Below are 12,469 nucleotides of genomic sequence, written 5' to 3' on the forward strand. Positions count from 1 at the left end.
GGCAACGTTTCAGCGAGGTCTCACTCACCATCTTCAGGCTGGAGTTTTTGTCTTAAAGCGTGGTCGGAGCTGCTGTCTTTCTATAAATCTTGGTGGGGGTGTGTGGAGTGCTGGCATTGTTTCAGTAAGTGGATTGATTGGCTGTTTCCAGACATCTGGAAACCAACCCTAGTCAACAAACGAGCCCCACCCACTACCCAGGCCCTTACAACACAAAACAACGGACACACAGCCAGCACCAATGAGCACCAATCTACCAATCATGATACAGCCACACAGCCAATCAACCCACTTACTGAAACGCCAGCACTCCACACACCCCCCACCAAGATTTATAGAAAGACGGCAGCTCCGACCACGCTTTAAGCCGAAAACCCCAAACTGAAGATGGCGAGTGAGACCTCGCTGAAATGTTGCCAAGACAATCTCAATCTTACACGGGAAAAGACCCGAATACAAAAAGCCCGAAAATAAGACAGGGTCTTATTTTCTTTTGCCCCACGAAATATGGCCTTGGGCTTATTATAGGGTTGGGCCTATTATTTTCTGGGGCAGGTGAGAAGCAAGGTGCGCCTTTTACCTTTCCAGCTCCGTTGTGTTCCTCGCTGTTGTGCTCAGGGAAGCGGCTGGTAAAAAAAAAAAACCTTCTCACGAGTTCAATCAAACTTCTTGAAGTCGCGAGAAGGTTTTTTTTTTTACCAGGTGCTTCCCTGAACACAATGGCGAGGAACGCGACGGAGCTGGAAAGGTAAGAGGTGCGCATCGCGGCCCAACACCGCTCACCTCGCTCCAATGATAAAGGCAGCCTGCCTGGTTCCCTTCCCCGCCGTCCCTTTAGCGAGGGGTGGCAGGTGGGGGGGGAGAAGCAAGGCACGCCTCTTACCTTTCCAGGTCTCTTGCATTCCTCTTCCTTTCGCCCATTGAATCCCCTTGTAAAAAAAGCCTCATGAGTTCAACTCGCGAGGGTTTTTTTACAAAGGGATTCAATGGGCAAAAGGGAGAGGAACGCAGCTAGCCCGTGCATCTCGCTTCTCTTCACCCACCTGCCACCCCTCGCTAAAGGGACGGCAGGGAAGGGAACCAGGCAGCTGCCTTTACCATTGGGGTGAGGTGGGCGGTACTGGGCCACGAGGCACGCCTCTTACCTTTCCAGGTCTGTTGCATTCCTCACCTTTTCGCCCATTGAATCACCTTGTAAACAAAACCTCGCGAGTTGAACTCATGGTTTTTTTAACAAGGGGATTCAATGGGCGAAAGGGCGAGGAACGCAACAGACCTGGAAAGGTAAGAGGCGTGCCTCGCTTCCCCCCCCCCCCACCTGCCACCCCTCGCTAAAGGGACGGCGGGGAAGGAAACCAGGCAGGCTGCCTTTACCATTGGAGTGGGCAGTGTTTTTTTGCGCGAGAAGGAACAGGCGGGAGGGGGTGATCGCATTGCTGGCCTGCTTTTTTGCGGCGGGCTCTTTTTGTGTGGGAGGGAAGGGCGGTAGGTGGAAGTACTTTGCTTCGCCTGCCGCTGTTTTTGCGGCGAGCCCTCTTTTTGCCCCAGAAGCTGTACCAGTAGGTGGTACAGTGGTAATGGCGGGGGGCGGTTGTGCATGGGTTTAAATAGTTGGGGGCAGGCTTATTTTCGGGGAGGGCTTATTATGGTGCATGCTCTGAAAAGCCTGATTGGGCTTATTAGCAGAGCATGTCTTATTTTTGGGGAAACAGGGCATATATAGTAATTCAAATTAGGTCATAATTTCAACAATGTTATATTTAGCAGCCCCTTCCAATGTTTCTATGTGGTAAGTTGGGTTGAGGGAATGATAGAACCAAGGTGAGACTCCATCTGCCTCTTCTTTTCCTAGTCTAACACTTTAAGCCCTGTCTTATGCCATTTTTAAACAAGGCAAACCTGATGGATTTAATAAGGACAAAAATAGAAAATTCCCTTGTTAATAAGCACGAAGCGAATGATATATTTTACAAAAATAAAGGAAGTTAATATTTTTGACTTACCTGGTTTAAGATCATAATGTATAATGGGCGGTTTAATTTCATTGAGATATCGCAGTGCATTTACAATCTGCATTACAATGGACCTAGCTTCCTTCTCTGTCATTAGTTTATGTTGTTTGAGATAGAAATCCAAATCATTGCCTTCACAATATTCTAACACTGTACAAAACCTACAAGAGTAGAAACGAAGATATATTTAAGCATAAAATAAAAATATGAAATAAACTGGATATTAAAAATATTAATATAATTCAAATTGCTCTTAAACAAAGAGGTATTATTTTATATACTTACGTATCTGTATCCAAGGAGAAGTAATCATAAAGTTTTACTATCCGTGGATGGTCCAACTCTTTGTGTATTCTGTACTCTCTGCAGGCATGCCTTTTGAAAAAAACAGGAATCATTAATCATAAATACCGGAGTATCATTTTAACTTGCCACAAGTAAGGTTTTAAAAAATGCTTACTTGTGATAGTTTTCCTTTTTCTCATCTCTCCAGCTTTTGTTAAGTTGATGTATCTTCACAGCAGCATATCTTTGCTCATAAAGATCAAATGCCTGCAAGACCCGTTAGATGACATTAGTAAACAGAAAAATACTGTTAAAGGTTCAAGGAAGCAGCTCCTAACACTTCCCTGTACCATATGAGTCTCTAGACTTTATTAATTAAAACATGTAAAATGGAGATAAGTTGAATTTGGAATGTTGAAAGAGCTCTGGAGATATTTTCTTCCAGTAATTATAATGGGGAAGAGGTTGACAATTTGCCATTTTTGTGTGCGTGTGCTATGATGATTCATCATAATTATAGGGCTCGTTTTGTAAACTGCTTTGCAACTATGATACCCCCCCTTTAATAACACTGTAATACCTTGCATGGGGTAGAGTAGAGGCGACATTATATTATTATTATTATTATTATTATTATTATTATTATTATTATTATTATTATTATTATTATTATTATTATTATTATTATTATGTATTTTGTTAAGCATGTATTAGACTATGTGTGTGTGTGTGTGTGTGTGTGTGTGTGTGTGTGTGTTGTATTTGTACTGATAAATAAATAAAGGGAGACTAGTATAGATCTATTTCGAGCTAATTAGCTCTCATCAGCTAGCCATACCCTTACTGGGATTTGAACCTGGGCTGTATTATATATTAGGCAGGAGTCTTAGCCACTAAGCCACAGGCTCTCCTCCTTATCAGTTGAGCCAGGGAAATTTAGGCATACCAGGGGTTATAACACAAATACATACATACATACATACATACATACATACATACATACACACACACACACACACACACACACAATGATTTTGGATACATGAAATGGATATGAATAAAAAGGAACATTAGGGACGGTAGGCATGTTGGTGCGCTTATACACCAACATGCCTACCCTTACAGGCCTCTTAGGAATGGGGTGAGGTCGACAGTAGACAGTCTAAGGTTAAAGTTTTGGGAGTTTGAGGAAGAAACCACAAAGTCAGGCATTGACCATTCTGTTGCAGAAGTCATATTTTCTGCAGTCAAGTTTGGAGCGGTTTACCTTAAGTTTGTATCTATTGTGTGCTTGTGTATTGTTGTATTGTTGTGGTTGAAGTAGTTAATTATATGATTAAAAATATGTTTAATTACCATCAATTGCATGTTTCATCTGAGATCATATACAATCTTAACTATAATTAACTGAACCAAGATAATTTTATAATCCATGGTCCAAAACTTAACAAACCACAGCTCTATACCATTGATAAGAGTAGCAGAAACAGCAGGAAATGAAAGTAAAAAGTTTTGAAGCATCTCAAAATAGTGCTAGAAGAAATATATTGCTTTAAACGTATTAACAATGCCTTAGGAGGATTTCTTTAGAAGCGTGTTGGCAATCAATGTATACTTATAACACAAAAAAAGGGAAGAGGTTACCTTATATACTTCACTAAATCCACCTCGACCAAGTAAATGAAGTAACAAGTATCTCTCATTTAATGTTGGATGGTCTTTGAACCTTAAAAAAATTAAGCACAAACGTGGTTTATAGACAGAGCTTTAAAGGCAGAGCTTTAAAGTTAGTGCTAACTACAGTAAGTGTTTAAACAAGCAAGGGGAAGAAAAGAAAAAGTTGAAGAAAGGTACTTATTGCAGATGTACTTATTTTCATCTGTATAATGCAGGGAGTCTAAGATGGATCACATTAGTATGCACCTGCCTGTGCCCCCGTTTAAAAATAAGAAGGAATCATAAGTTATGCAACAAATGGCATCTGGTAGGAGCCATTGATCTGGCTACTACAGAGGCAGATGGGGATCAGAGCCATTATGCTATGAGCTCAATCAGAAGACTGGCATTTAAGACACTATGGAAGGGACCTCAAATAACTGCTTCATGAATTGCTTCTACTTTTATCCAGAGATCCATGAATGGGGATTTTACAATATCCTTCTCCTGCCACGCCCACCAAGCCCACCCACAGAACTGGTAGTAAAACATTTTGAATCCCACCACTGGTACAATACCTGTAGGTTTGACTCTTTATGCTTAAAAAAAAACCCCTCAGCTAATCATTGCTATGGGTCATCCTTTCCACAAAAAGAACAGGATGCATATCTGTGGAATATAGTTTTGTCCACAGTCTCCTTTGCAGCCTCGAATACCTGATGACATTTGGGAGTGCTCTGCATGAAATTGGAGGAACTTAATCCAGTCCTTGCATGAAAGGAGGAGCCATTCCCACCAAAATCAAACACAGATGGTCAAATGCCAAATCAGTTTGGCAGCAAACAAGGACTATCTGAAAATAAGATATTATTTTCTACTACTTCAGAGGACTCTTGAGATGCATAAAAAGAAATAGGAAGCTTTTTTTTTTAATTACTATGAACTACCACACAAACTTTCAGGATACAAAGAATTTAATGGGGTAGGGATATTAGAAAGGGAAAAGGAATGAATTGGCTTGTTAAATCTCCTAATAGCGAATTTTCAAGTATCTTGAAGGAAGGAGGGTTGCGAGGTAAGAAAAGTCTGCTCCCTGCACTATTTAGAGATATTTTTAAGATGGTAAGAATGCAAATAAACAAGAGCACATTTTCCACTTTTCAAAATCATCATTAATAAGTGTATTCTGCTTTTTTAAGAAAAAAAAATCTCAGAATTATCTAAGGAAGTTAATATATATTTTGTGTTATTTTATGTTTACTTCAAGAAAAACAAGAGTGAAAAAGAAAGCCAAAAACTGGCTAAGTAGAATAACAGTATCTTTTGCTTATTTTTGTGTGACATTTTTCCAGAGCCAGTAAACATTGAGAAAATGGAATATGGAACATTAAAATCTAGAACCTTACTGAGAATTATCTTCGTTGTTTATTCTTTTGAGTTCTCGTATATGAAGATTTCTAACTCTTTCCAAACGTTCAAGTTCTGCTTGTATTTCAGCTTCTTCCTGCAGAATATGTTCAAAAATGAACAAGGAAAAAAAAACAATATTTTATCCACATCTCAACTGCAGTGGTGATAAAATAAAGCAACAAACTACTACTTTCATTTATTGGACCCATTTTTTTTTTACTGATCCCAATTAATAACTTTCAACCAATTTTGAGCACAAACTAACAGCAATATGGACTAGAGGAGAGCTAATGTTCCTCAAAAAAAGGTGAGAGAAAGTAGGACAAAGGTACAACAGACACATCTGCATTGATATTCAGGAAGATTCTTTTTTTAATATATATATATATATATATTATATATATATTATTTTTGAATAAACACAACGGACAAAACACAACAAACACTGTCCATTTCACGGTACAACGGTGATGGTGAACCTATGGCATGCATGGTGGCACGCAGAGCCCTTTCTGTGGGCCGCCAAACGTCACCCCAGCCCAGTTCCATTGCGCATGTGTGTGCGCCTCCTGCCGACCAGCTGGTCTTTTTTTCTAATATTTTTTTTCATTTTTGAATAACACAAACAAAATCATCTTCCATTACAAATTGTAAAAAGTGTATCAATTTATTACAAAGAGCTTTCGTGCATCCCTTCCACAGTAATCACCTACAATTCGTATCAAGTTATATATTTTAAATCAAATATATTTATATATATTACTATCATCATACCTCAGTCTTCATATGACTATAATTGTTTTTACGTCCCTTTATGTAAAATATTCCAAAATTTAAAGCAAGACCACATGGCATTCTGTTATCTATTTTCAATATCATCCAGCAACATTACATCTTTATAACACTTTCTAAATAAAAATTAATTATGTTTAATAACAAGGTTTCTAAACCTCCTTTCTTAATCACTGTTTACAATTTATATCCAATTTCCCTTTTATCATGTCAATACAAATATTACATTATTATCATTATCAATCATTTATTTAACAATATCTGTCATCATTTCATTTCATTTTATTTTTGGTCTTAGTTTAACTAAATTTAACTTACTTTTTAAAAAATATTATAAGCTTTGTTACATAACAGTTTCTAAACTTCCTTTTATGATCACCATTTAGAATTTATACCAAATTTCCTCTTATGAAACCAATACATATGTGTACATTATCATTATCAATTATTTATCTAACTATATCCATTATCACTTGATGTTTAACATAAAGCTCTAATTTTAACTAAATTTGACTAATATTTTGTTATTAGTTTTCATATCTTAACCTGTGTCTTTCCAGTAATAGTGCAGTCTTATGTCTTTTGCCATTTGTAGAATTAGTCTTCTGTTTATTTCCTTAATCAAATTTGTGTGGACTTCTCTTCGCAACTTGTTGCTTTTTACATATCTTGTAAAATCTCGAGACCCTCCGTCAGCTTCTTTAATCAGCTTATCTTTGGTTATTAGTAGTGCTTTTGTCAAAGTTTCTCTCCTTGAATCCATCAATTCTTCTCTTTTTTCTTCTTCTATACCTTGAAATCTGGGGTAGAGCTCCTTTCCATATATCTTCCCTTTCCATATTCCACTCGTTCCATTTCCAACCACACTCAGTTCACTGTCAGTATCCACAATTATCTTGCCTCTTTGTTCATTTCTCCCATGGGTTATTAGGACTCTAACCTCCACTTTTTCCATTTGTTGTATATCTTCAACTTTTCCATCGAATTTCACTGCATTACAATCTATATTTTCCAATCTCTTCTCAATTCTCTGTTTCTAATAATTTTTGAATTTCAAACATAATCTGTTGTAATGTTATGGTTTCTTTTTGGTGCTGTGCCATTCTTCCAACTAGTAAACACTGCCACTGTAGTTTCAAAACAAGGTTTTGTTTTCACTTCTCTCCAGCTGCCAAAGAAGCATCCAAAAAGCACCTGCATAAACAACCCATGCTCTTCTCCTTATCTCTTCTATAAACAAGCTGAAACCTTTGAAGTGCAAAGTCAAAATGATCAAAGAGAAAAAAGAGAAAGCAATATTTCCAGGACTCAACCTCCAAGTGGCAGTGCAACTTCTTTTCCCTCTGATATTACTACCCTATTTATATTCCTTTATGTTCTTTTATTCCAAGCTTAAAAGAAAAAAAAATTCTTAAATGGAGCAAAATAAAGAGAAAAAACCCATCCAAACCAATATTATAAAAATAAAGAGAAAGATTTAATCCATAGGTAAAAAAAGAAATAGAAGAAGAAAAACCAATACTTTCACTTTAAAAAGTAGGAAATATTTGCAAAACTTCCATCCATAAAAGAAAATGAAAAAAAGGATAACACACTGTCCAATACAGCTTAATTTTGCCACTTATTTTCTTTTCTTTACAAGTTTAATTTAGTTTTGATTTTTTTTTTTGAGCAGTCTCTTTTATAACAATAAAATTTCCTCACCAGATGGACACACTTTCTCTTTCTGCCTCCCGTTGCGGAGCTGTCCCAACTTCAGCAGCTTTTGGCTGCGCTTTTGTCACCAGCAAGAAGAGATTCTCTTGGATCAATCAGGGACTTTGTGATGTCCCTGAGATCAACAAGACGTACTCTTTCCTGTCACCGTCTCTTCGGGACGGTTTAGGTCCAAAAGGACCGTCCAGCGGCAAAAAAACCTGACTGCGATCTCGGAGCTCCGAAATCGCACGTCGTACCGTTGCGACGTCAGCGCCTGTCGATATTCAGAAAGATTCTAAAGTAGATAATACTAAATGGTTCTGTCAGGAACAAAACCTTGTCTTATCTTGTTTTTGATCAAGTAAATTCCTTCATTGATTGCCAAACTTCTTACCAAATTCATATGATATACTGATTAGCAAACTAATGAAGCAGGTTGACATTAAAATAAATGGATATAGACATTTTAGAAAAATATATTTATATTTTACATAAACACACACACACAATCATGTGTTTCATATTTACATTAAACGGGAACAAAAATGGAATGAAGTAATTTATTAATTACTTGGAGGAGGTGGTTGAAACCCTTTCAGTCTAATTTACAGATGGCATAAATTTTGGTGGCATAGCTAATTTATTGAAAGACAGAAATAAAATTCAAAATTGTAGTATCACCAAATAAATAGATTAGAGAGAAGAGTTATAAATAAAACAAAAATCAAATAAATGTAAATAGCAACTAATGCAAAATTAATTTAGGAAACAAAAATCAAATGCATGGGCATAGGATAGGGGATGCCTAATAGTAAATTACAAAAAATATGAAAAATTAAAAATATGACTATAAAAAAAGGCCAAACCAGTTTTAATTATATCAAGAGAAGCAAACTAGTTTCTGATTTCTGGGAAATGAAATAAGCATTCTACTTCAGTGGTCCCAATCTTTGCAGTTTGTGGCCCAGGTGTGGGGGGAGAGAGAGGGGAACTGGGTCACGTGAGTGGCAGGCCAGTGCACACGCAGCCCTTGTGTGAGTGGTGGGTTGGCCCACTCTCATGGCCCAATTCCAAATAGGCCACAGCCTGGCAGTTGGGGACCCCTGTTCTATTTTATTCTATCTTGATCATTCCTTCTCTGCCTATGAGCTCTGAATATTCTATTCAGTTGTCAGGATGAAACTTGCAAAAGGATTCAGACAAACAGATCTAGAAGTTAAACTACCTGATAAGAAAGTGAAGAAACTGAGAATGTTGATAAGGAAAGAATGAGAGGGGATATGATAACACTTTTTAAATAACTGATAGTATGTTACATAAAGGAAGCCCAAGACTTTTGGAGAACATGGAGTAATGGATTTATCTGGAGAAAGCTAAATTGCAACAGATTGTTAGAAAACATTTTCTAACAATAAAAACAGTTTTACTTTTGAACAAATTACAGAGAAAGAGTAGGCACTTGCTCACTGGGTGTGTTCAAGCAGATGTCAGACAGCATCTGTCAGGAATATTTTAATTTAGATAGCTGCATTGAACAAGAAGTTGTATTGAATAGCTTAAATCATTCTTTCCAGTTCTGTGGCTTTTTTCATAGTACAAAAATATAAATTAAACTGAATTGCAGCTAGTTTCAAACCTAAGTAAATGAAAAGCTTCCCTAACTGACTAATCAAAATTAGTCCTACTCATTGGGCATGACAAGGAAATATATACATTGCTATATGTGCCAATTTCTCCAGCATGTTTCTCATTTACAATCTTGGTATGACACAATGGATAATAAGTATCTACTTTGGACATCAATCCAAATAATACTGTAATAATCAATCCAAAAAACACTCTTTGCTTCAAATTGATCAAGATTTCTTCAAGAAATTAAAAATTAACCACTTTTAAACAATGAAAAAAGTAATGGATCTCTTTTAACTATTTTGATCTACATTTTCTTTGGATGTTGCTGATCTTAAAGAGCTCAGATAATATAAAAATGTAACATTAGTGGGAAACCTTTTATTCTTTCCACAAGCAAGGATACTATGATGGCCACAACTTTGAGGCCAGGTTATAAGTACCATTCATTAAGCATCATTGTAACTTTGAATAGTTGCTGAATAAGTGCTTGCTAACTACTATCTGCAGAGCAACGCATATATCTAATGTCAACAATATAGACTACATTCGTATCTAGACAGAAAACATTTATGCTCTATAATATTAAGTAGAGAGAAAAGGGTTCCAGTTATTCTGCAATTTAGAATCTTAAGCAGCTGTGCCTTATCTAGGAATGGGAAGAAGGAGATGTATGTACCCAAGCCTGCTATCACCAACTGTAAATAATCATGCCAGCTCTGCTAAGAAATGTGACTAGGAATTGAAAAGAAAATACAAGTGAATGCTAAAGAAATCCTTGCTTTTCTGAGTCTTTTGTATAAAATCTTGAGAAACTACAGTCAACCCCTATGACAAACTGTTTTGTGTTTTTCAATGACGTACTATGTTCATACCCATCCTTTATTTATCTAATTTCATGTATTCAAGTACCAATTCTCCTATTTGAAAATATTCATATTAAGGATGATTTGTGTTATTTATCATTCTTAGTTCTGAATATTCCAAAATGTTATTCTAACATTAAAGATCAGTAGTTCTTAAACTGGGGAAATTATCTCCCAAGGGTAATTTTGGCATATCCTAGGAGTAATGGAGCAATTGGAGTTGAAGATTCAGTATGGGACTGCTGCTACCGAGATGTTTGTATAAAACAACAGAGCCTGCTTGGCATTTTTGGAGACCAGCAAAGGCGGTAAATGGATCAAACAGTTTAGGAACTACTATCCTAGGTAGCTGCACCAATCCTGTCTGCCAGCTCATGGAACACTATAGCAACTATTAAAATGGATACCTTATGCTTCTTTATCTGTATCCAAATTTTCAAACATGCTCTGGAGGCCTAGAATATCTATAGCACAATTGGAATATGCATTCAAGTTAGAGGACAGGAAACCAAAAGAAAAAATGCAAACCGAAGCCCATTCAAACAACATAGCATATAGTTTTATATCAGGGACTATGGACACAGGTGTACAATCATCATCATATCAATGGTACAAAAATAACAAAGGAATCCAGTATGATTGGTTAAATTCTGCAAAACGTTTCATAATTTATTTTAAATATTGAAGGCACTTTAACCATATTTATCCATGTGTAGTGATACAAAACAGCAGAGAAAAAGAGGAAAATGAAAACGAATCCAAAAATGTTTCATTTTGTTTTGTTTTGTGCATATTGCTGGTTTGTTTGTTTGTTAATTCAAACTGATTATGACTAATAAAAGACTGATTAAATGAATTTTGGGGAAAAATGTGAGTTAGTATGTTCAAAAGAAAAAGAAGTGTAATCTAACATGGATTTCAAAACCATATCTTTTCTTTGAATTGTGGAACACATATTTTGAGGAAAATGTAGCTTTTTAAATTATTTAACGAAATCAGGTATCTGTGAAACACTGCAGGTTGGTTTGGTGACATTTATTTTTATTTGTCTATGTTCACTATACAGAGTCCTATGGATAATTGTGTTTTGTTGATACTTTTACAAGCATTTAAAATGAAATAACGATTACATGCACAACATGGAATGAAGGGAACAACTGATTTTCTAGAAAGGAACAAAAACACGGGAGATGGAAGTTTAATAGAGTGGTTTCTTGTGTGATTATAGGACTTCAAAATAATGAAAACTAAGAGAGGGTTAGGAAAAATTGAATACATTACATACCTTTTTGAGATGTCCTAATCTAAGCTTGAAAATTTCTTCTTGTTCATGATATTCTGCTAGTGTTAGCCTACAAGGGTAAATACAAGTAATACAATTTTAAAAATCAAATGGAAAATAATTGCATATAAAGACAAATTGCTCTTCTAAATATAAAGAAGCCTGTGCATGACTTGAAAATGATAGGTAACAAAGCTTGTGCTTTGATCTGATACAAATTAAGCACCTCCATGCAATTCATTAAAATAGTTTGACATTTTACAGACTTTGGTGTGGTTCTGCAATTGTTTTAGGAAATCTGCTTACTGAAGTTCAAGCAGTTTATAAAGCAGACGTAACTTTTGTTAGGTTCACTTAGAACCTTGACAGTGAACCTGTGGCATATGGAGCCATATCTGCCAACATGCAAGCCGTCAGCTCCAGCGCGCATATGTACACTGGTCAACTAATTTTCAGTCTTCCAGAGGGCCAGGGGAGGGCGAAAACAGCCTCCCCAGGCTTCAGGAAAGCCTCTGGAGCCTGGAGAGGTTGAAACACTGGCCCAACAGGCCAACCGGAAGTTCGCTTCCAAATAGAATGTAGAATAGAATATAGATCGTTTCCAAACTCCCAGTTGGCCCGTTGGCCCTGTTTTTCGTCCTCCCCAAGCTACGGAAGCTTTCCTGAAGCCTGGGGAAGGCGGAAACGGCCTCTCCTGCTCCCCCCGGAGGAAATACCAAGCTCAGCTTGGAGGAGATTAGTGCGGCGTGCGTGGGAGGGGGGGTGTTATGCACACATGTACATGTGGGGGCGTGTTTTCCATTATAGGTTCCAACATGTGCGTGCGCCCTTGCAATTTT

At 36.9% G+C, this 12,469-nt stretch overlaps 1 protein-coding gene across 4 annotated transcripts in view; it reads right to left on the reverse strand.

Annotated features, from left to right (window-relative positions):
• The window catches only part of TLK1 (tousled like kinase 1), an 86,045-nt gene that overhangs the window by 13,430 nt on the left and 60,146 nt on the right, over positions 1-12,469 (reverse strand). For all 4 annotated transcript variants that reach the window (XM_081971030.1, XM_081971028.1, XM_081971029.1 and 1 more), the window contains 6 exons: positions 11,634-11,700; positions 5,360-5,457; positions 3,942-4,023; positions 2,473-2,564; positions 2,298-2,387; positions 2,004-2,173 (listed from right to left, as the gene is read on the reverse strand). In XM_081971030.1, coding sequence (XP_081827156.1) covers positions 2,004-2,173; positions 2,298-2,387; positions 2,473-2,564; positions 3,942-4,023; positions 5,360-5,457; positions 11,634-11,700 — 599 coding nt within the window. The remainder of the gene's footprint in view (positions 1-2,003; positions 2,174-2,297; positions 2,388-2,472; positions 2,565-3,941; positions 4,024-5,359; positions 5,458-11,633; positions 11,701-12,469) is intronic.

Source organism: Natrix helvetica (genome assembly GCF_964273705.1).
Source record: "Natrix helvetica genome assembly, chromosome: 1".
NCBI lineage: Eukaryota > Metazoa > Chordata > Lepidosauria > Squamata > Natricidae > Natrix > Natrix helvetica.